We start from the raw sequence: 25,649 nt of genomic DNA on the forward strand, positions 1-25,649 counted from the left end.
TTTGTCTGATAACTTTCGGCGGCTGATGTATCGGTGCATCCCTAACCAGCGCACATATTTTGTGTCAGTAACACAGAAAGGATGGAGGTGAGCGGGTTCACATAAAACCAGGAAACTAGAATTTGCATTATCAGCACAGGCAGCCTCTGTGTTTCCTGTAAGTGGGACCCGATCACCAAGCACAACGACAGATCCGACAGATGTTTGAAAAACCACTGTATCCAGCCAATGACAAAGGGCTCAGAGGTCACAAAAACACACAAAACTGTTGCAAGTTTTGTTAATGAGGAATTCAACCCTTTACTATGCCACCTAAAAAAATCACATCGCCATTCATAAAGGTGGATTCAAGAAGCAATTGCGCCTGTGTAACCATAGGTGCCCCCGCCAGCGGCCCTGATAGGCTGTCCGAGTACAGCCCTGAGGCTGTAGTCGGCTTTCTGAAGCTCATCCTTGGGGCGTACCGGCCGTACGTCCGAGGATAAGACTGACAGGCGTCTCGGCCAATCAGGTAACCGGATTGGCTGAAGCGTCATCGAGGGCGGGACGAGGGACATAGAAGCCATAAAGGTAAGTGCCGGGGGGGGGGGGTAATGGGCACAGTGGCTACAAGTGGGGGCGCAGTGGCAACAATTGGGGGCACAGTGGCAACAATTGGGGGCACAGTGGCAACAATTGGGGGCACAGTGGCAACAATTGGGGGCACAGTGGCAACAATTGGGGGCACAGTGGCAACAATTGGGGGCTGTGTTTGATGGCATACTGGTGACAATTGATGGCACAGTAGCTGCGTTTGATGGTATGGCACAGTGGCTGTGTTTTGATGGCATGGCACGGTGGCTGCGTTTTGATGGCATGGCACAGTGGCTGCGTTTTGATGGCACTGTGGCTGCGTTTTGATGGCACGGTGGCTGCGTTTTGATGGCACGGTGGCTGCGTTTTGATGGCATGGCACAGTGGCTGCGTTTTGATGGCATGGCACAGTGGCTGCGTTTTGATGGCATGGCACAGTGGCTGCGTTTTGATGGCATGGCACAGTGGCTGCGTTTTGATGGCATGGCACAGTGGCTGCGTTTTGATGGCACGGTGGCTGCGTTTTGATGGCATGGCACAGTGGTTGCGTTTTGATGGCACAGTGACTGCATTTGATGGCATGGCACAGTGGTGACAATTGATAGGTACAGTGAGGCTGCAATTGTTTTTTTTTTTTTTTCGTTTGCGCCCCCCCCAAAAATGTTACATGCATATACAGTAAAATTCCCATTCAGCTGTCAAAAAAAGCGGGCATTCAGGAGGCACAGTATCGTCTTCTAATTGCTTGGAAGACGCTTGTGAAAAAAGATCCAACTGTAAACTGCAAGGGCTGCTGCAGGTGTGAACAAGCCCTAAAAAAAGTGATAATTCTTCTGTAATACATATGCATGCCCTGCTGTTAGTAGGATGGCAAGAACTGGATGCCAGGAAGCCAAAGAGAATGGCATGAGCCGGTGTTATTCACAGTTGACACAAGAAAATTGCCCCCGGAATGTGTTCTGGACGGGTAGCTCTACCCTATCAGTACCAAGCACATTTGAAGTGTACTTCAACTATTCCCAGTGGCATCTGGAGTGTTTCTTCAGGGTGGATCGTATTCCACAGAGGGCACAGCTGAAATCACAGCGACTACTACTAGCTGGAAATATGTGAAGGTTTCATTATTAATTTGTGCCACATACCGACCCCGGGGATCCTGATTACAGAGGGCACTGTGCCAGGAAACAATAAAGGATTTGCATGTCTGTACAATGTGTGCTAGGTGTGTGTTTTCACAGACAAATCATTCCGCGATCAAACATGCTCTATATGAAAATGTAGCAAAATGTTTATTTAATTTTATCTTAAAAGGGATCCTGTACACCACAAGGACATTTCAAGTGGATTTGCATGTTATGTAAAGCTGGACTCCGGACAAAACAGCGAACTACACAGCAGTGGCGTAACTAGAACCATCAGGGCCCCGGTGCAAGAAACCATGAAGGGTCCCCTGACTGATCCTGGGGCCATTTACTCTCATTGTGGGACCCTTCATTACGGTCCTTTCTGTCATATTGGGGTCCCCCCACAGTTGCGGAACACCAGAGCCCAGTGGCAAGTAAGACCTTGGTAGTCCCTCCACTGGTGTCAGTCATGTTTTTACTTTTAGATCTTTTTTACCTTTTTTTTTTTTAATCATTTTTTTTTTACAATTAAATTTTTTATTTTACATATTTTTTAGGACCCCCATGGTCACAAGTGCAACCTTGGTAGTCCCTCCACTGGTGTCAGTAGTCTTTTTTATGTTTAGATATTTATTTTTACCTTATTTCATTTATTTTTTTATATATATATTTTTTAAACTTCTTTTATATTATATATATATATATATATATATATATATATATATATATATATATATATATATATATATATATATATATATATATAATATATATATATATATATATATATATTTTTTTAATTACCTTTTCTTTTTTTATTACTTACAATATTTTTTTTTATTATTTTTTACATATTTTTTAAGACCCCCATTGGTATATATATTTTTTTTACAATTACATTTTTTATTATTTTTATTTTACATATTTTTTAGGACCCCCATTGGGTTTTAGGACCCCCAAGGTCGCAAGTGAAACCTTGGTAGTCCCTCCACTGGTGTCAGTAGTCTTTTTTATTTTTAGATATTTATTTTTACCTTATTTTATTTTTATATATTTTTTTAAACAAATGTTTTTTTTTTTTTAATATATATATTTTTTAATTACCTTTTATATTTTTTTATTACTTAAAATTACATTTTTTATTATTTTTTACATATTTTTTAAGACCCCCATTGGTATATATATTTTTTTTACAATTACATTTTTTTTTACATATTTTTTAGGACCCCCATTGGGTTTAAGGACCCCCAAGGTCGCAAGTGCAACCTTGGTAGTCCCTCCACTGGTGTCAGTAGTCTTTTTTATTTGTATATATTTATTTTTACCTTATTTTATTTTTTTTATATATATTTATTTTTTTTAATCTTTTTTTTATATATATATATATTTTTTTTTTAATTACCTTTTATTTTTTATTATTTACAATTACATTTATTATTGTTTTTTAAATCTTTTTTAAGACCCCCATTGGGTTTTGGGACCCCCAAGGTCGCAAGTGCAACCTTGGTAGTCCCTCCACTGGTGTCAGTAGTCTTTTTTATTTTTATATATTTATTTTACCTTATTTTTATGTTTTATTTTTTTTTATCTTTTTTTTTAATATATATTTTTTTAATTACCTTTTATTTTTTTATTATTTACAATTACATTTTTTACAATTTTTTACATATTTTTTAAGACCCCCATTGGTGGGGGCTTCTGTGAAATATCAAGGGTCTAAACAGACCCCTGATGTCTCACTTTTGAGACAGAGAAAGGGACTGGGGACAGATTCATCAGTCGCTTTCTCTGCAGCCTCAGCTACACAGAATGAATGAACTGAAATAGCTCACACACACAGTTTACTATGCCCCAGCTATGAATGAATTAAAAAAACATAACAAAAACAAAAACCAGTCCGCCTACCACTGCAAAAATAAAAAATTTAATAATTGGACACCTACCTGTCCTGGAGTCCAGCCATGTCGGCACCGCAGCTGATGTTTCCATCAGCTGTCGGGTGCTGCCATCTCCATTGCAAGTGAGGGAACCCGGAAGTGTAGCCTTACGGCTTCATGCCAGGAACCCTACTGCGCATGTGCGAGGCTCTGATCCTCTCTAATACTGGATCGGCAGCCGGGGGAGGAGGAGGGAGCCGGAGCGGTGACACAAATAATTTGTGGCTGAGGCTCCCGGAAGTGGGGACAGGATACCTGTGGAACATTGAGCATCATGGGAAATGTAGTTCCAAAATATCTGGGGTGCCAAGGTTCGCCATCACTGCTATAGGGTGTGCAGTACCGCATTTGGCTAGAGGTGCGGGGGTGCTGATGACACTCGGAACGGTTAGGAAATACTCAGTTCCTGAGTGTTTCCAAGCCTTTCCAAGTTGTCCCTGAGGCTCTCTGGCGCCCCCACCTCTGGCCACATGCGGTATTGCATGCCATAGAAGTCAATGTGGAACAAATTATTTTAGTTTCCATTGACTTCTATAGGGAAACTCGCTTTGATATGCAAGTGCTTTGGATTACAAGCATTCTCCTGGATCGGATTATGCTCGTAAATCCAAGGTTCCACTGTATTCCCCTCATAAAGATTTGAGGATTTTATATAACATTCAAGCCTAAAATATGCATTTTAACATATATGCAAACATGGAAAAAAAAGCTCCAGCCGCTAAAGGATTAAAAGCACGTCTTCAATGAATATCACTTTAAAACGCTCCTACATATTGGTAGTTAACCACTTCAATACCGGGCTTTAAAACCCACCTCCATACCGGGCCTATTCTGGCACTTCTCTCCTACATTTACAAATCATCATTCTTTTGCTCAAAAATTACTCAGAACCCCCAAACATTATATATGTTTTTTTTAGCAGACACCCTAGGGAATAAAATGTCGGTCTTTGCAACTTTTTATCTTGCACAGTATTTGCGCAATAATTTTTCAAACGCCTTTTTTTTGTAAAAAAAATGGTTTCATGAATTAAAAAATAACAAAACCGTAAAGTTAGCCCAATTTTTTTGTAAAATATGAAAGAGGATGTTACGCTGAGTAAATAGATACCCAACTTGTCACGCTTTAAAATTGCGCACACTTATGGAATGGCGCCAAACTTCATTACTTAAAAATCTCCATAGGCGACGCTTACATTTTTTTACAGGTTACCAGTTTAGAGTTACAGAGGAGGTCTAGTGCTAGAATTGTTGCACACGCTCCAACGCACGCGGCGATACCTCACGTGTGTGGTTTGAACGACGTTTACATATGTGGGCGGGACTTACATGTGCGTTCGCTTCTGAGCGCGAGCTACCGTGGGACAGGGGCGTTTTAATTTTATTGATTTTTTACACATTTTTTTCACATCTCTCCTCCAGGCTGGAAAGAATGAGATTGTGAAAAAAATTCACAGATCTCATTTTTACTAGCCGCAATTGCGGTTTACATACATACTTACGGGTACCCGGGCGTGACGTCATCACATTGCGCCCGGGCCTCCGAAGGTCATAGAGATGACTGGTGACCAGATGGTCACCAGTCATCTCTATGACCTTCGGAGGCCCGGGCGCGATGTGATGACGTCACGCCCGGGTACCCGTAAATACATCCGGCGGACGGCGATCATCTCTCCGGGCCCCCGATGGGACGGGAGAGCCCGGAGAAGCACCGGATGGCGGCGGGAGGGGGGGGATGTCCCCTCCCGCCGCCTATAAGAATGATCAAGGGGCGGAACCGCCGCTATAATCGTTCTTACAGTGCGCAGGATCGCCGCCGGAAGAAAAAGATATCTGAATGATGCCTCTAGGTGCAGGCATCATTCAGATATCCCCGCACAAAGTACAGGACGTCATATGACGTCCACCCGGGATAAGAGATCCCCTTTTTGGACGTCATATGACGGCGTGCGGTTTTAAAGTGGTTAAAGAGAACGGATTTTAGCATTTCTAGAAAATCCCTGACTAAAGCAGAAAGCCTCGGATTGTCTCATAAATTCAAAGAGAACTGAGAACATATTTTCCTGATGGCACCTGAACCCGGTCAGGGAGTTCACTTGGGTCCCGCTAACACGGTGTCACAAAGTGACTGTTTGCACAACAGGAACTGCAATGGTTACAGACGGTTTCACAATCATGCACAACATTACACTAAAAATGTGATCACTTCCTACCGCAACTTTACAGTCCGGATCAAAGTGAGCAGCATCGCCTTGTACTTGGTATGTGAAGAACACCAGATGAGGAAGTTCCCGCTTATCACGGCTCGGTTTTACTACAATGCAGTAGTTGCGGCTCTACTTACATGGGGGAAGTAACCGTTTCTAACAGTTGTGATATTGTTTATGGTGCTTTTGCCAAATCTACTGAATATAAAAAAAAAAAAAAAATGCTTCTTAATGTACATCGGCAGAATGGCACGGCTGTGCAAATGGGCGTACCCGTACATCCCCCCGCCGTCGCAGGCCAGCAGGCACGTATCGCTGGTGGCGTGTGCGCCCGCCAAAGGAGCGTGCCGGTGGCCTGCGATCGTGACACTTACACACAATCGGATACAGGGCTGGACTGGGACAAAAATTTGGCCCTGGACTTCATCCAGACTGGCCCACTTTGACAGGTCTCTCCCACAGCGGCCGGACAACTCCCGCACCCCCCTGGCCACCCAAGCCCCCTCTCCCCCTTCACTAGACGTTTTACTTTATTAGAGTAAAACGTCTGGTACTGGTACTCTAGGCAGTACCAGTGGGGAAGCTAGACATTATTCCACCCGGGGCAAAGAATCATTTTGGTGCCCCCCTTATGGGACAAGATTAGGCAGAAGTGAGAAAATCCCAGGCCATAGCTGTCTGTCCCCTCCCCCATGCTCCTCTGTCGTCCCCCCTGCTCCTCTGGTCCTCCCCCTGCTTCTTTGTCCCCCCCCAGTTGAGCGCTGCGGGAAGGGAGAGGAGGTGAGCGCTGCAGGAAGGGAGAGACAGAGGAGCGGAGGGGGCGGCGGTCCGCTGTCACTGAAGCCGGCCCACTGAGCCATCGGCCCACCGGGAAACTCCCTGTAGTCCCAATGGCCAGTCCATCCCTGATCGGATATCTGATGGAATCTAATCCGATGGATTTTTTCGTCGGATATCCGATGAAGCTGACTTTCATCAGTCTTGCCTACACACCATCAGTCAAAAATCCGACCGTGCCAAAACGCGGTGACATAAAACACCACGACGTGCTGAGAAAAATTAAGATCAATGCTTCCGAGCATGCGTGGACTTGATTCTGAGCATGTGTTGATTTTTGACCAATGGACTTCCACACAAACGTTTTTTTCTATCGTTTTTTTATACAAAAATTTAAAACATGTTCTATTTTTTTTTCACAGATGGAAAACAAACTGATGGGGCCCACACACGATCGGTTTGTCCGATGAAAACGGTCCATCGGTCTGTTTTCATCGGACAAACCGATCGTGTGTACAGGGCTTTAGAGGTAGAACGTGGAGTTGCCTATGGAGATTTCCCTGTTCTGCCTAGTGACATGACAGGGATCTAAAAAAATAAAATAAAAAGTTTATAACAAGTAAATATATACTTTCCTATATATTTACTATTGCTAGCATAAGAATTAAAATTAGTCAAGGTTGACAGAGAGAGTGAAGTTATAACGTAACTTTAATTGAACTCTTTTGATCTGTGTACTTGTTCCAGACGGATAATTTAACCACTTCCCGCCCGGCCTATAGCGGAATGATGGCCGGGTGCGGTGGTTCAGTCATATGACGTCCAGCAGGATAACAGCTTCCGCGCCTGTGCATCACGGCGGTCGGTGGTGTGGTGCGTCAGTCTGACACACCGCTACATCGATCTCAGTAAAGAGCCTCTGACGGAGGCTCTTTACCACGTGATCAGCCGTGTCCAATCACGGCTGATTGCGATGTAAACAGGAAGAGCCGCTGATCTGCTTTTCCTCACTCGCGTCTGACAGACAGGGGGGGTCTGTGCTGATTGTTTATCAGTGCAGCCCCCCCTCGGATGCCCACCCAGGACCACCAGGAAGCCATACTGGACCACCAGGGAAGGCCACCACACTGGACCACAAAGTATGCCAACTACACCACCAGGGAAACGCCAATCTGTGCCCAGGCAGGTGCCAATCAGTGCCCAGGCAGCTGCCATCCAGTGGCAAACCAAAATGCATACCAGTGATGCCCATCAGTGTAGTTCATCAGCACCCATCAGAGCAAATCAGTGCCACCCACAAGTACCCATCAGTGCAGCCTTTCAGTGCCCATTAGTGTCGCCTATCATTGCCACCTATGAGTGCCCATCAATACTGCATATCAGTGATGCCTCATCAGTGTCTGTCAGTGCAGCTTATCAGTGCCCAGCAGTGAAAGATGAAATTTATTTACAAAACAGAAACAAAGAAAAACTTTATTTTTCTCAAAATTTTCTGTGTTTTTTTATTCATTTAGCAAAAAATAAAAACTGTACAGGAGATCAAATACCACCAAAAGAAAGCTCTATTTGTGGGAACAAAATGATAAAAATTTGGCTTGGGTACAGTGTAGCATGACCGCGCAATTGTCATTTAAACAGCGAAAGCTGAAAATTGGCTTGGGCAGGAAGGGGGGTAAGCGGCTGGTATTGAAGTGGTTAAACAGCATTGAAGTCAGCATTCTGCTATATCATCCAGGGCATTGGCATTTTTAAAAGCAGCAATGGAATCCCCAATATTTATTTTGGGAAAAGTTTATTCTAACCGAAATAGAAGTGGCAGTTGGGTTTAAATTATACGTTTCTTTAACTAAAATAGCCTTAAATTATCATCCTTCGCTAGTTGTATGAATGCTTGGGCTTCAGGTATCTGGGTTCACTTTAGTGATGTGGGGGGGGGGGGGGGGAGACATTAAAAGGGACACAGCTTACCAGTAAGCCCGGTGATTACATACAACTAGTAATTACATGGAACAAACTACAGGCTGTCTCTGGTAAGTCTGTGTTAACCACTTAAGACCCGGACCAAAATGCAGGTAAAGGACCAGGCCCCTTTTTGCGATTCGGCACTGTGTCGATTTAACTGACAATTGCGCGGTCGTGCGACGTGGCTCCCAAACAAAATTGGCGTCCTTTTTTCCCCACAAATAGAGCTTTCTTTTGATGGTATTTGATCACCTCTGCGGTTTTTATAAACAAAAATAGAGCGACAATTTTGAAAAAAATGCAATAATATCCCCCCAAAAAATATATAAAACAATTTTTTTCCTCAGTTTAGGCCGATACGTATTCTACCTATTTTTAGTAAAAAAAAGAAAATCGCAATAAGTGTTTATCGATTGGTTTGCGCAAAATTTATAGCGTTTACAAAATAGGGGAGAGTTTTATGTCATTTTTATTTTTTACTACTAATGGCGGCGATCAGCAATTTTCTTCGTGACTGCGACATTATGGCGGACACTTCGGACAATTTTGACACATTTTTGGGACCTCTGTCATTTTCACTGCAAAAAATGCATTGTTTACTGTGAAAATGACAGTTGCAGTTTGGGAGTTAACCACAAGGAGGTCGCTGAAGGGGTTATGTATGACCTCATCTGTGTTTCTAACTGTAGGGGGGTGTGGCTGTAGGTGTGACATCATCGATTGTGTATCCCTATAAAAGAGATCACATGATCAATGACGGCGCCACAGTGAAGAATGGGGAAGGTGTGTTTACACACAGCTCTCCCCGTTCTTCAGCTCCGGGGACCGATCGCGGGACTCCAGCGGCGATCGGGTCCACGAGTCCCACGGCCACGGAGCTTCGCGACCCACGGCTGGGCATTTAACAATCACGTACAGGTACCAATCACGTACAGCCGTGCCATTCTGCCGACGTATATATTTTTTTTTCATTCCTGAACTTCTCTTTTATTCTTTATTATCATATTGTTCTGTGTCTGTGAAGTAATGAAGAGAACATGATAGCCATATAACTAGCATTGTCCAAAAGGAGCAGCCAAAAATGGCAGCCCCCCCATTTCTCTTTGTAACTAAAATGATTAACGCCGACAACCCTTTTCCTCTGGTGTTTTGTCTCATGGTTCTCTGTCCTCTCCATATAGCCACTTATGCCGCATACACACGATCGGAAATTCCAACAAGAAAACCGTGGATTTTTTTTCTGACGGAATGTTGGCTCAAACTTGTGTTACATACACGGTCACACAAATCTTGTCTGGAATTCCGACGTCAAGAAGGCGGTGACGTACAAGACGTACGACCAGCCGAGATCAATGAAGTTCAATGGCCGAACTGTTTTTTCTGCTTGATTCTGAGCATGTTTGTTTTTTTTGCGTGTCGGAATTGCATACAGACGAGCGGAATTTCCGATAGGAACTTTTTCTGTCAGAAAAAATAGAGAACCTGCTCTCGATCTTTTGTTTGTGGAAATTCCGTCAGCAAAAGTCCGATGGAGCCTACACACGGTCGGAATTTCCGTCCAAAAGCTCACATCGGACTTCTCTTGACGGAATTTCTGATCATGTGTACACGGCATTATAGTTTCCTCATTTTATATATATTATACACACACACATACATACATACATACATACATACATACACACACACACACAAATATACAAACATACACATACATACTAGGGTTGTCTCAATACCACTTTTTTAGGACTGAGTACAATTACCGATACTTTTTTTCATGTACTCGCCGATACCGAATACCGATACTTTTTTTTAAATGTGTCCCCAAATGCAGCCATGTCCCCCCACATATTGCAGCCATGTCCCCCCACACATTGCAGCCATGTCCCCCATATTCCAGCCATGTCCCCCACATAATGCAGCCATGTCCCCCATATTCCAGCCATGTCCCCCACATATTACAGCCATGTCCCCCACATATTACAGCCATGTCCCCCACATATTCCAGCCATGTCCCCCACATAATGCAGCCATGTCCCCCACATATTCCAGCCATGTCCCCCACATATTGCAGCCATGTCCCCCTACATATTGCAGCCATGTCCCCCCACATATTGCAGCCATGTCCCACATACCTGGATGATGCCGCACGTGCCGCGTTAATCAGCGTGCGGGGAACATTACAGCTTTCGTTTGAATAGCTGTATCCCCGCCGTGTATAGACACTCCCCCTTGCTCGGGATTGGACAGATCATCCGTCCAATCCCGCGCAAGGGGGAGTGTCTATACGCGGCGGGGATACAGCTATTCAAACGAAAGCTGTAATGTTCCCCGCACGCTGATTAACGCGGCGGCTTTGCGGTTTGCGGCGGGGGTCAAGTATTCTATTTCGGTATCGGGGGTATTTGCAGGAGTACGAGTACTCCCGCAAATACTCGGTATCGGTCCTGATACCGATACTGGTATCGGGACAACCCTAATACATACAGTAAAACCTTGGATTGTGAGCAAAAATTTGTTCCAGAAACATGTTTGTAATTTAAAAGCACTTGTATATCAAAGCAAGTTTCCCCATAAGAAACAACAGAAACTCAAATGATTCGTTCCACAACCATTTATTCACAAGTCGTTCAGTTTACAGTCCATATAAAAAGATTATAGCAATGTGATAAGTTCTGTGACCATAAAATGTCCATCCACAAATGGAAGTCTCCACAAGGGGATTAGAAACAAAATCCAGCAGGAGCTCCAGAGTATAAAAGAGAAGAGAGGCGCCTCCAAGTGTAGCAATAAGTTGCTAAATGTTGTAGAGCCAAAACAACTAATCGATTAATCGACAAATAATCGATTATGAAATTAATCAATTACAATTTTTATAATCAATTAATCGGCCAGTAACATAATGGGTTTAAAAAAACAAAAAATTAGCCCTGTGGGCGGCATTAACCCTTTTTCAGCCGCTACCGGGGGTTAAAACTGCACCGCTAGCGGCCGAATACCGCCGCAATTCTGAAAAATAAACACCGCCACCGCGACTCCCGCCCCAGTGTGAAAGGGGCCTTATTGTGGAAAAGTGTGGGGTGTAGCAAGATGGCGACAACAGAACGTCACTTCCTTTACAAAATCTGACGGGCCGCCCAATCTGACGGAACATCGGTACAAAAACATACCAGCCGACATTCTGTCAGACGTGTATGCTGGAAAACCAGCAGCCAACTGACTCTCGATCAGCTCTCTCAAGACAATAGCAGAGAGCGCTGATCACAGCGTTCCCGGGGTGGGGGGGTGGGCTATGGGAGCAACCGTTCAGCAGGAGAGATCGCTGGACTAACCTTGCATGGTTAGTACAGTAGCTCCCAACTGGAGCTGTCAGTCTGTAGTGTGTACCCAGCTTAAAGCGGAGCTCCACCCTAAAGTGGAACTCCCGCTGATCGGAACCCTCCCCCTGCCGGTGTCACATTTGACACCTTTCAGGGGGAGGGGGGTGCAGATACCTGTCTAAAGACAGGCATTTGCACCCACTTCCGGCCACACAGTCTCGGGCAGACTGCGGGCATGACGTCACCTCCCATCCCCCCCGTTGTGTTCTGGGAACATTCCCAGTACACAGCGGGAGCCAATCGGCAGGCGTAGCGCGACTCGCACATGCGCCGTAGGGAACCAGGCAGTGAAGCCGGAGCACTTCACTTCCTGGTTCCCTCAACGAGGATGGCGGGGGGGGGGGGGCAGCAGAGTGACGAGCGATCTCTCGTCCTCTGCTGCGGACGGCGCTGGACTCCAAGACAGGTAAGTGTCCTAATATTAAAAGTCAGCAGCTGCAGTATTTGTAGCTGCTGGCTTTTAGTATTTTTTTTCAGCGGAGCTCCGCTTTAACAGTAGAATCTGACCAGCCTCAGGCACCGATGTCAGCCATCACTTCCCTAAACACACCTGCGTCAGACAAGAGGGCGACACCCATAATGTCAGCTTATAATGGAGAAATGACAGGGACCACACAAGATATTCCTAAATTGTCTGATCTCTAATCTCCCTGATCAGCCCCCCCCCCCCCAGCAGAAAGGTCTGCAGGGAGCTTATAGACAGACATTCGATTGTCACCCAGTCTGGCAGGCCTGTCACATTATATATCTTTATCCAACCATTACCATTCTCAGCCTTCTCTCCGATTGTGTGGGATGTGAATATTCTGCCCCGAGGCCCTGGCTTCTGAACAGAGCAAAGATCTGAGGAATGGCAGGTGAGTTTAACCACTTAAGGACCGGAAGGATTTGCCCCCTTAATGACTGAGCCATTTTTTGCGATACGGCACTGCGTCGCTTTAACTGACATTTGCGCGGTTGTGCGACGTTGTACCCAAACACAATTTATGTCCCCCCCCCCGGTGTACATACATTTGTATGAACACACGATCTGTCTCCTGTCCCCTGAGAGAAAGTGGCCCGGTCTTTAACCAGCCAAATGGTCCGGTGGCTTAAAGTGATGTAATCCAGCTCTGAGCAATCCACTTTTATTGTTCAGTGAAAATTAACAGACTTCCAGATAAAAACCTGTCTAAATAAAAAGTATTTTCCGTCCCCTTGCTTCGAGTGACATACATTACCTCTCACAATGAACTGTGGATCACCCCCCCCATATTATGATAAACATCCAGGAATGTGCATGTGTCCAAGCTAGTGCACGAGATATGTAAAAACCCTGTCACTCGAAAGGAAAGGACTTTTTATTTAGACAGGTTTTTATCTGGAAGTCTGTTAACTTTTATTGTTCAGTGAAAATTGATTGCTCAGAGCTGGAGTAACTCTGTGTGACAAGACTGGGCACAGAGGATAGGAAATCTTATACTCTACATTGTGACGTCAAAAAAAAAGTCAATCACAGTCAGTGAGCCAATCAGGAGAGGGAGGGGTGGGGCTGAACCACAGCTCCGTGTGTGAATGGACCCACAGAGCCGAGGGTCGGGAGTTGGCCTGCCTGGGTGCCCCCACAGCAAGCTGCTAGCTGTGGGGGCACCCGGCAGGAGGGAGAGGCCAGGAGCGCTCTGGCATGGGATCAGAGAAGAGGAGGATCTGGGCTGCTCTGTGCAAAACTATTACACAGAGCAGGTAAGTATAACATGTCTGGTAATCAAAAAACAAACAAAAAACAAACACAAAGCTTTAATATTGCTTTAAGTGAAAGGCAACCTAATCCCCCCGATTATCAGGCCGAGTAGGTGTCAGATCTCTTTACCCATACACAAAAAAATCACTGATGTTTTGGCCAGAAATTCCTCCAATCGGTGACCAGTTTATAGGAGGGCGCTCTGTAATCCAGAGACTGAAATGTGATTATTCTATTTACCTTCAGCAGTAAGAAACAAAGGTCATGCTCATTTTGGCACAAGACATTTTTTTGTACAACAACATCATAAAAAAAAAAAACAGACAAAAGGCAAACAGCTAAAAAAATAACTTACTTGAGATGGGTGTTTGGAGGCGGTGACATAATGGTCTTCCAGGATTGGATTAAATGGTGCTTTTAGTCGGACTTCGCTCTTTATCCCCATGGCTCTGGCCACAGGTGTAGCAATGGCCCTGTGAACATAAAAAAATCCATAAAACTAAAAATCAGACTTTGAAATCTTACAAAAAACAAACAAACAAACAATGTCATTTACTCTGCATAAACTGGCATGGCTTAAAGCAAAACTGATCTCTCTCAATCAGCATGAACCATTTTTAATGCTTATGCTGCTGGAATTAGTAAATAGATAGGAAGGTGTATTAGGCTCCATTCACATCTAGGCAGACAAATTCGTGGTGTTTTGTCCCGCGAATTGCGGCGGCAAATAGCGGCGTTTTGTACCCCGATTTGCGGCGATTGTCCGCCTAGATGTGCCCCTCTATGGAGATGGTTCCCGAACGGCGAAAGCCGCCTGAAAAAAAGGTCCGGGACCTTTTTTCAGGCGGCAGGCGACAGGCGGCAGGCGTGGAGATGTGAACCATCTCCATAGAGGTCAATGTCTTTTCATCCCTCTGGCGGCAGCGGCGTCGCACTACAGGCGACAAAACGCCTAGATGTGAATGGGGACTTATATTAAAAGTGGATGTAAACCCGATTTTTTTTTTTTTTATGTCACAATGTAGAGTATAAGATTTCCAATCATCTGTGCCCAGTCTTGTCACACAGAGTTAATCCAGCTCTGAGCAATCCTCTTTTATTGTTCAGTGAAAATTAACAGACTTCCAGATAAAAACCCTGTCTAAATAAAAAGTCCTTTCCTCTCTCCTTGCTTCGAGTGACAGGTTATTTACATATCTAGCTTGGACATGTTTATCATATGTTATGTTATGTTTATCATAATATGAGTATAAAAAGTGAGAAATCCACCCCTCCCCCACATAACACATCCTGGTAATATACAATGACCTGTGGATCACCTCATATTATGATAAACATAACATAACATATGATAAACATGTCCAAGCTAGATATGTAAATAACCTGCCACTCGAAGCAAGGAGAGAGGAAAGGACTTTTTATTTAGACAGGTTTTTATCTGGGAGTCTGTTAATTTTCACTGAACAATAAAAGAGGATTGCTCAGAGCTGGATTAACTCTGTGTGGCAAGACTGGGCACAGAGGATAGGAAATCTTTTACTCTACATTGTGACATCAAAAAAAAAAAAAAAAAAATATTTTGGGTTTACATCCACTTTAAGGTAAAAAAATAGGATTTTTGTACTCACCGTAAAATCCATTTCTCTGAGTTCATAGACGGACACAGCATTCTTTGACATTAGGGTTATTTCCGCTTTCACTAGGAGAGTAACTCTCCTAGTGAAAGCGGATATAACCTAATGTCAAATGAAGGCTGTGTCCGTCTATGAACGGAAGAGAAAACATATTTTTGTTATTTTCGATATAATAAATATAGCAAATTATTTAGTCACATCACCCCCTGCCTCCATCCCCCTCTGCCACCAACACCCCCTGCCTTCACCCCCCTTTGCGGTGCCTCCAATCACCCCCTGCCTCCATCCCCCTCTGCGGTGCCACCGCAGCCACCATCACCCCCTGCCTCCAATCTCCATGCGCAGTACCAAGCCGACCCGATCTCGGCTATTTTTACTGGCACATTCCCTCAACCACGGACATTTACGAACAGGGAAAAAAAGTGCCCATTTTTACCAACTGGCCATAAAAATACAGACGGTTGGCAACACTAATACACCAGCAGCTTTACTGTATACACTAGTGGCTTTACTGTATACTCCAGCAGCTTTACTGTATACACTAGTGGCTTTACTGTATACTCCAGCAGCTTTACTGTATACACTAGTGGCTTTACTGTATACTCCAGCAGCTTTACTGTATACGCCAACGGCTCTCCTGTATACAACAGCAGATTTACTGTATACAGCAGCTTTACATGGATGGGCACCAGACTCCTTAAAGGGGTGGTTCACCCTAAAAACTACTTTTTTTTATTACACTGGCCCCCCACATTACAATACGATTAAGGCTATTAGTTTTTTTTTTGATGCTGTACGCCGAACGGCGATGCGCAGTATAGCGCCGACTCGCCGTTCGGCTCCTTTCGCCAACCGTGACGCGGCTTAGGCGACGGGGGGAGCTCGTTTTTGGTCAAAACGTCAATCACAGACATGTTAGGAACGCCCACTCCCGCGGGACTCGCAACCCGGAAGCCACGGGTGAATATGCTGTACAAAGGTATGTACAGCATCAAAAAAAAAACTAATAGCCTTAATCGTATTGTAATGTGGGGGGCCAGTGTAATAAAAAAAAAAGTAGTTTTTAGGGTGAATCTCCCCTTTAACGCGGGATATTCACTGTAAGTGTAAATTCCACTTTTTTTTACATTAAGCCCAGGTTCACATTGGAGCAATTTGGCATGTCAAAACGCATGGCAAATCAGTGGCAATGGCACCATCTGAATTGGTGCAACGCCACACACCGATTCCCAAAAGTCGCTTCTGTACCGCTTTTTATGACTTTTGGGGTGCAATTTCCCTTGACATCTGTGCAGCAACCTGCACAAATGTCTCTGAAATCGCTCCCGAAGTCGGGACTGACATAAGGTAATGGAATTGTGCGAGTTCAGCTGAACGCGCGCAATTTCATTCCCGCTGTCAGTGTGAACTTAGGCTAAAACTGTGATCCTTCCGCTGCTCGTCTTGCAGGACCGCGCTCGCATATCAAGTTACGATAAAAAAAAGTTGCTAGTCTTGCAAAACGTTCGTATACCACGTTACTCATAAACCAAAGTATTACTGTACACCAGGGTTGACAAATTTGCTTGGAATCTAGGAGCCAGGTAAAAAAGTTAGGAGCCAGAAAACGTGCCCCGTCCCGACGAGCTTGTGCGCAGAAGCGAACACATACGTGAGCAGCTCCCGCATATGTAAACGGTGTTCAAACCACACATGTGAGGTATCGCCGCGATTGGTAGAGCGAGAGCAATAATTCTAGCCCTAGATCTCCTCTGTAACTCAAAACATGCAACCTGTAGAATTTTTTAAACGTCGCCTATGGAGATTTTAAAGGGTAAAAGTTTGTCGCCATTCCACGAGCGGACGTAATTTTAAAGCATGACATGTTGGGTATCAATTTACTCGGCGTAACATTATCTTTCATAATATAAAAAAAATGGGGATAACTTTACTGTTGTCTTATTTTTTTAATTAAAAAAAAAGTGTAATTTTTCCCCAAAAAAGTGCGCTTGTAAGACCGCTGCGCAAATACGGCGTGACAGAAAGTATTGCAACGATCGCCATTTTATTCTCTAGGGTGTTAGGATAAAAAATATATATAATGTTTGGGGGTTCTAATTAGAGGGAAGAAGATGGCAGTGAAAATAGTGAAAAATTACATTAGAATTGCTGTTTAACTTGTAATGCTTTACTTGTAATACCAACGGCCACCACCAGATGGCGCCAGCTTACACATCTGGTGGTAATAACTTGTAATACCAACGTATTATCCCCATTTTTTTTAATATTATGAAAGATAATGTTACGCCGAGTAAATTCATACCCAACATGTCACGCTTCAAAATTGCGTCCGCTCGTGGAATGCCGACAAACTTTTACCCTTTAAAATCGCCATAGGCGGCGTTTAAAAAATTCTACAGGTTGCATGTTTTGAGTTACAGAGGAGGTCTAGGGCTAGAATTATTGCTCTCGCTCTACCAATCGCGGCGATACCTCACATGTGTGGTTTGAACACCGTTTACATATGCGGGCGCTGCTCACGTATGTGTTCGCTTCTGCGCGCAAGCTCGTCGGGACGGGGCGCGTTTTCTGGCTCCTAACTTTTTTAGCTGGCTCCTAGATTCCAGGCAAATTTGTCAAACCCTGATTTAATTTATTAGCAGGTGAATGCGGCCCTCCATGCATTCACATACATTGAATCCGACCCTTAAGTGGAAAAAGGTTGCTGACCCGATTTCAGTCATAATTTGTGACACACACACACACACACACACACACATACACATACACACACACACACACACACACACATACACACACACACACACATACACACACACATACACACACACATACACACACACATACACACACACATACACACACACACACACACACACACACAGATACATGATTGGAGGGTCTCTGTAAATCACCAGAATCTTAAAGCTAGTGATTTTTGAAAAGTATAGGGATGTGGGTTATGGAAAATATCTTAAGTTTTTTCTTTTTCTTTAAATAAAGTCTCTTGGTGGGCCAAATTAAAGGGTGTGCTGATCTCTGTGATTATGCGTTCCACTTCATTTCTAGCACATAAAGCTGCCTGGAGGTATGTGGAAACAATTACGTGAATAGTGACTACTAACAGCTTGATTTTGGTGCCAAGCCATGTCACAAAGAAATGTGTTCACTGCCAGGGTGGCTTTTATACGCCTTGCGCTTTATGTCGGGCCAGAAAAGAGCAAAACGCATCGCTCTAGGAAAGATTAAGGATAAGTTCACCTTAAAAAAAAAATGCACATCTTTTTGCATTTATAATTTTTTTCAATTTGAGCCTGAAAGCATTGCACCCCCGATCAGCAGATCACAGGGGCCATGTAGGACTCCTGCAGGCTTGTCAGTAAATCTGTCTGTTTGTACCTCATACAAGCAGGCAGAGACACTCCGACAGGAAGAGACGATGGAAAAAAAAGAAAGCACTCTGGTAAATCGGCATAAAATGTTATCCTTTATTCTAAAATGGTGAAGAACAGCAGAGCAGAAAGCCAATGTATTTCGGCAGTTAGGCCTTAATCGTGGCCGAAACACCTCCAGCTGTTGCAGAACTACCAGTCCCATGAGGCAAAGCAAGACTCTGAAAAGCCACAAGCATGATGCTCAGAGGCAGAGGCATGATGGGAAATGTAGTTTTACAACAGCTGGAGGTCCGCTAATTGCATATCCCTGGTATAGGCACTTGTTCTTGCGTGTTTTCAGAACGGTCTTTGCTTCCTCCCTGCTCTTTGCTTCCTGTCTGCTCCTGCTCCTTGCTTCCCGACTGCTCCTGCTCCTTGCTTCCCGACTGCTCTTGCTCCTTGCTTCCCGACTGCTCTTGCTCCTTGCTTCCCGACTGCTCCTACTCCTTGCTTCCTCCCTGCTCCTGCTCCTTGCTTCCTCCCTGCTCCTGCTCCTTGCTTCCTCCCTGCTCCTTGCTTCCTGACTGCTCTTGCTCCTCACTTCCCGACTGCTCCTGCTCCTTGCTTCCCGACTGCTCTTGCTCCTTGCTTCCCGACTGCTCCTACTCCTTGCTTCCTCCCTGCTCCTGCTCCTTGCTTCCTCCCTGCTCCTGCTCCTTGCTTCCTCCCTGCTCCTTGCTTCCTGACTGCTCTTGCTCCTCACTTCCCGACTGCTCTTGCTCCTTGCTTCCCGACTGCTCTTGCTCCTTGCTTCCCGACTGCTCTTGCTCCTTGCTTCCCGACTGCTCTTGCTCCTTGCTTCCCGACTGCTCCTGGCTTCCTGACTGCCCCTGCTCCTGGCTTCCTGACTGCCCCTGCTCCTGGCTGCCCCTCCTCCTGGCTTCCCCTGCTCCTGGCTTTCTGACTGCCCATGCTCCTGGCTTCCTGACTGCCCATGCTCCTGGCTTCCTGACTGCCCCTGCTCCTGGCTTCCTGACTGCCCCTGCTCTCCTGACTGCCCCTGCTCCTTGCTTCCTGTCTGCTCCTGCTCTTTGCTTCCTCCCTGCTCCTGCTCCTTGCTTCCTGACTGCTCCTTGCTTCCCGACTGCTCTTGCTTCCCGACTGCTCTTGCTCCCCGACTGCTCTTGCTCCTTGCTTCCCGACTGCTCTTGCTCCTTGCTTCCCAAATGCTCCTGGCTTCCTGACTGCCCCTGCTCCTGGCTGCCCCTCCTCCTGGCTTCCCCTGCTCCTGGCTTTCTGACTGCCCATGCTCCTGGCTTCCTGACTGCCCATGCTCCTGGCTTCCTGACTGCCCCTGCTCTCCTGACTGCCCCTGCTCCTGGCTTCCTGACCCTGCTCCTGGCTTCCTGACTGCCCCTGCTCCTGGCTTCCTGACTGCCCCTGCTCCTGGCTTCCTGACTGCCCCTGGCTTTCTGACTGCCCCTGCTCCTGGCTTTCTGACTGCCCCTGCTCCTGGTTTCTTGACTGCCCCTGCTCCTGGCTTCCTGACTGCCCCTGGCTTCCTGACTGCCCCTGCTCCTTGCTTCCTGACTGCCCCTTTAAAAAAATTTAAAGCGTCGCCTATGCAGGTTTTTAAGTAACGAAGTTTGGCGCCATTCCATGAGTATGCGAAATTTTAAATCATGACATGTTAGGTATTTATTTTCTCGGCGTAACATCATCGTTCATATTTTACAAAAAAATTGGGCTAACTTTACTGTTTTGTTATTTTTCAATTCATGAAACCATTTTTTTTTTACCAAAAAAAAGGCGTTTGAAAAATTATTGCGCAAATACCGTGCAAGATAACAAGTTGCAATGACCGCCATTTTATTCCCTGCTAAAAAAACATATATATAATGTTTGGGGGTTCTGAGTAATTTTCTAGCAAAAGAATGATGATTTGTACATGTAGGAGAGAAGTGCCGGAATAGGCCCGGTATGGAGGTGGGTATTAAAGCCCGGTATTGAAGGGGTTAAAAATGTAGAAGTGTTCATATGAAGCACCTGCAGTTTGGGTTATTCATCTAAACCATGGGTCTTCAAACTACGGCCCTCCAGCTGTTGCAGAACTACACCTCCCATGAGGCATTGTGAGACTTTGACATTCACAGACATGACTAGGCATGATGGGAATTGTAGTTCCTGAACATCTGGAGGGCCATAGTTTGAGGACCCCTGATCTAAACCCATCCACTTGACCCTGATAAGACTCTGATAAGTACTCCAGGGAGAGGTTCCCAAAGGATATTAACATTCCTATGGCCTCAGGTCACACATATCGGTGAGTTTGTTCTATCAACTGCTTAGAATTCTTTCTTTCCTCTAAAAATGCAGCCTAAAGCGGTCTATAGATGCTGAGAATTTCCAATGAGAATTCTAAAGCCCGGTACAACACTGCAAGTTCTTATTTTATTTTTTAAACCCAGAGTACAGATCGACAAAAAAACGAACAGATTGCTGCACCAACACAAGCAATGTCGCGGTGATCTTGTTGTCGGACGGACAACCGGAAGTCAATTTTCAGACAGTGGCCCAGATTCAAGAAGCACTTGCGCCCGCGCAACCATAGGTTGCGCGGCGCAAGGGCTTACTTGCTCCGGTGTAACGAGTGCTCCTGATTCAGGAACCTCGTTACACCGACTGCAGCCTAGGATGTGACAGACATAAGCCTCCTTATGCCTTCACATCCCAGGCTGCATTCTTGTGTTGGCCGCTAGGGGGCGCGGCCATTGTGATCGGCGTATAGTATGCAAATTGCATACTACCACCGATTCACAAAAGTTGCGCGGGCCCTGCGCACGCAAGGTACGGAGTTTCCGTACGGCGACTTTAGCATAAGGCTGCTCCTGCTAATAGCAGGCGCAACCAATGCTAAAGTATAGCTGCGCTTCCCGCTCGCGACGTTCAAATTCTACGTCGTTTATGTAAGTGAACCGTGAATGGCGCTGGACACCATTCACGTTCACTTAGAAGCAAATGACGTCCCTGCGACGTCATTTGCCGCAATGCACGTCGGGAAAGTTTCCCGACGGAGCATGCGCTGTTTGCTCGGCACGGGAGCGCACCTAATTTAAATGATTCCCGCCCCCGGCGGGATCATTTACATTAGGCAGCCTTATGCCCGGCTGTTTAGCATATCGCCTGCGCAATTTACGGAGCAATTGCTCCGTGAATCGCGGGCAAAGCGCAATATTTGCGTGGGCGCAGAGAAAAATTTTTGCTTTTTGCCCACGCAAATATTGCGCGAATCTACCTGAATCTGGGCCACTGTTTATCTAGCATTAGGAAAATTTGTACGAAAATTCTCAGAACAACATTTGTTCTGAGAACCCCCCCCCAATACATTTTCATTCAAATATTAAGCGATAATTCAGGGTAAAAAAAAAAGAGATGTATATATGTAAAAAATAATACATATATACACATACATATATATATATTATATGCATAAAGATATGATTATACATTAGTAGCTATGAGTATACAGCAGGTAAAATAAGTATTGAACACGTCACCATTCTTCTAGGTAAAAATATTTTTAACCACTTCAATACCGGGCTTTTATACCCGAGTGTACTGCGCTCGGTATACGTCGGCGGAGGCTTCAAACTGAGTGCGGGAAGCGGGGATTCGCCATGAAGACAGTGCGGGAGAAGCCAGGAGGACACTGCCGAGGCCCCAGACGGACGCCGGACCGGACGAGGCCGCCAATGGACGCCGGGCAAGAGACCAAAACTAAGTATTAAAATGTAATAAAACAATTTTTTACAGGAAAAAGGTCAAAATTAGGGGTGCGCGCTATACGCCGATAAATACGGTATATAGAAAGCAGTGACACATGACTAAGGCCACAGTTGAAGGAAAAATATAAAAAATAAAATAAAAAAAACAGTAAAACACACGGAGGGTCAACACCAGCAGATGACACGGCTCCCCAAATCATCACCGACTGTGGAAAATCCACAATGAACCTCATGCAACTTTGATTCTGTGCCTCTCCACTCCTCCAGACTCTGGGACCTCGATTTCCAAATGAAATGCAAAATCTCCCACAGTGCCTGATGCTTTATAGAGCCATAGTTCATTGAGGGAACCATGAATGCCAACATGTACTGTTACATACTGAAGCAGAGCATGATCCCCTCCCTTCAGAGACTGGACCGCAGGGCAGTATTCCAACATGATAACGACCCCAAATGGCAGTCTTCACAGAAGGAAGCCCCTTCTAAAGATGATGCACAAGAAAGTCCGTAAACAGTTTGCTGAAGACAAGCAGACTAAGGACATGGATTACTGGACCCATGTCCTGTGGTCTGATAAGACCAAGATAAACGTATTTGGTGTCAGATGGTGTCAGGTGTGTGTGGCGGCAACCAGGTGAGGAGGACAAAGACAAGTGTGTCTTCCTACAGCCAAGCATGATGGTGGGAGTGTCATGGTCTGGGGCTGCATGAGTGCTGCCGGTGATCTGACGATATGGTTCCGGCTATCGAGATGGTTCCTGTAAGGACTGCGCAGGCGCAATCCCTGCCGACAATAATCTCCGAACCACGGCCGGCATTCAGGGCGACGTGGAATTTGAGGAAAGTGGCCTCCTGGCTCCTTTTTTTAACATCCTCCAATCCACAGGGATGTTAAGGAATGAGCCTGGATGCCGGCCGAGGTTCGGAGATTTCCGTCGGCAAGGATTGCGCCTGCGCAGTCCTTACAGGAACCATCTAGATAGGGGAACCATACCGACAAGTCACCAGCACTGGGGAGCTACAGATCATTGAGGGAACCATAAATGCCGACATGTACTGTAACATACTGAAGCAGAGCATGATCCCCTCCCTTCAGAGACTGGGCCGCAGGGCAGTATTCCAACATGATAACGACCCCAAAGAAGCTAAAGAAGCTGAGGGTAAAGGTGATGGACTGGCCAAGCATGTCTCCAGACCTAAACCCTATTGATCATCTGTGGGACATGCTCAAAACAGAAGGTGGAGGAGCGCAAGGTCTCTAACATCCCCCAGCTCTGTGATGTCGTCATGGAGGAGGGGAAGAGGACTCCAGTGGCAACCTGTGAAGATCTGGTGAACTCCATGCCCAAGAGGGTTAAGGCAGTGCTGGAAAATAATGGCGACCACACAAAATATTGACACTTTGGGCCCAATTTGGACATTTTCACTTAGGGGTGTACTCACTTTTAGACATTAATGGCTGTGTTTTGAGTTATTTTGAGGGGAACAGGAAATTGACACTGTTATACAAGCTGTACACTCACTACACAACATTGTAGCAAAGTGTCAATTCTTCAGTGTTGTCACATGAAAAGATAGAATAAATATTTACAAAAATGTGAGGGGTGTACTCACTTTTGTGAGATACTGTGTGTGTGTGTGTGTGTGTGTGTGTACATATATATATATATATATACACACATTTTTTTTTACATGTATGACAGAATTCTCTTGGCAAATTAGTGTTTGAAGTCCAATAAAGTTGAATTTTTGTCAGACTGCAGCCGCCCGGACCTTTGGGCTTCACGCTGACTGGGTTGGCACATGAACACAGGAAAAGCGAGGTTGATGTTGGCGGGTAGCCCACCTGGAGCAGCGTCTGTTGTGCGGTGTGTTGGGGTACACCGCGGTGTATTATGCGTTGGCAGACACACTGAATGGCACCCCAATGAGCCGCAATGAGTACAAATGTGAAATAGGAAGGTGAATTCTCAAACCTCCAGACTTTTCATGTACTTCTCTTATAAGAAGGGTTTCTAGTGGATATTTCATTCTTACTTGTTAGAATAATTAGCTTGATTCAACTAATTGCACATGTAATGATCATTATTATCAGCAGTGTGATTGACATTCAGCTCTTATTGCAGAGGAGAATGATAATTATAGCAAACAATGATCATTATTGGTTCAGTGAATTGAGCCTTTCAAGTTAAATGCGCCAATTAACCACTTAAGACCCGGACCTTTAGGCAGCTAAAGGACCAGGCCCCTTTTTGCGATTCGGCACTGCGTCGATTTAACCGACAATTGCGCGGTCGTGCGACGTGGCTCCCAAACAAAATTGACGTCCTTTTTCCCCACAAATTGAGCTTTCTTTTGGTGGTATTTAATCACCTCTGCGGTTTTCATATTTTGCGCTATAAACCAAAATAGCGCGTCAATTTTGAAAAATAAATAAATAAATTAGGGCCAGATCTAGAGTGAGAGTACGCCGGCGTATCTACTGATACTCCGGCGTACTTTCACATTTCCCACTTCGTATCTTTGGTTTGAATCCTCAAACCAAGATACAACGGCATCTGGGTTCGATCCGACAGGCGTACGGCTTCGTACGCCTTCGGATCGTAGATGCAATACTTCGGCGTCCGCTGGGTGGAGTTTGCGTCGTTTTCCGCGTCGGGTATGCAAATTTGCTTTTTCTGACGATCCATGAACGTACGCGCGGCCGTCGCATTCTCTTACGTCGTCTCTAGTCGGCTTTTTCCGGCGTATAGATAGACTTGCCATGTTAAGTATGGCCGTCGTTCGCGTGTCAAAATTAGATTTTTTTTATTTTGCGTAAGTCGTCCGTGAATAGGGATGGACGTAAGTCACGTCTAAGTTCAAAAAATTACGTCGTTGTGACGTCATTTCGCGCAAAGCACGGAGGGAAATTTCGAAAACGGAGCATGCGCAGTTCAATCGGCGCGAGGACGCGCTTCATTTAAATGAATCACGCCCCCTAATCGCCGATTTGAATTCCGCCGCCAGAAATACACTACGCCGCCGTAACTTACGGAGCGAAATCTTCCTGGATTCGACTTAAAGCCAGGTAAGATATGGCGGCGTAGCGTATCTCTGATACGCTGCGCCTATCCATTTCTATGTGGATCTGGCCCTTATTTTTTCCTCAGTTTAGGCCGATACGTATTCTTCTAC

At 45.3% G+C, this 25,649-nt stretch overlaps 1 protein-coding gene across 1 annotated transcript in view; it reads right to left on the reverse strand.

Moving 5' to 3' along the window:
* The window catches only part of CERS3 (ceramide synthase 3), a 187,839-nt gene that overhangs the window by 55,904 nt on the left and 106,286 nt on the right, over window positions 1-25,649 (reverse strand). The window contains exon 4 of the mRNA XM_040342326.1: window positions 14,035-14,152. Coding sequence (XP_040198260.1) covers window positions 14,035-14,152 — 118 coding nt within the window. The remainder of the gene's footprint in view (window positions 1-14,034; window positions 14,153-25,649) is intronic.

This window comes from Rana temporaria, chromosome 3 (assembly GCF_905171775.1).
Source record: "Rana temporaria chromosome 3, aRanTem1.1, whole genome shotgun sequence".
In the NCBI taxonomy this organism is placed as follows: Eukaryota; Metazoa; Chordata; class Amphibia; order Anura; family Ranidae; genus Rana; species Rana temporaria.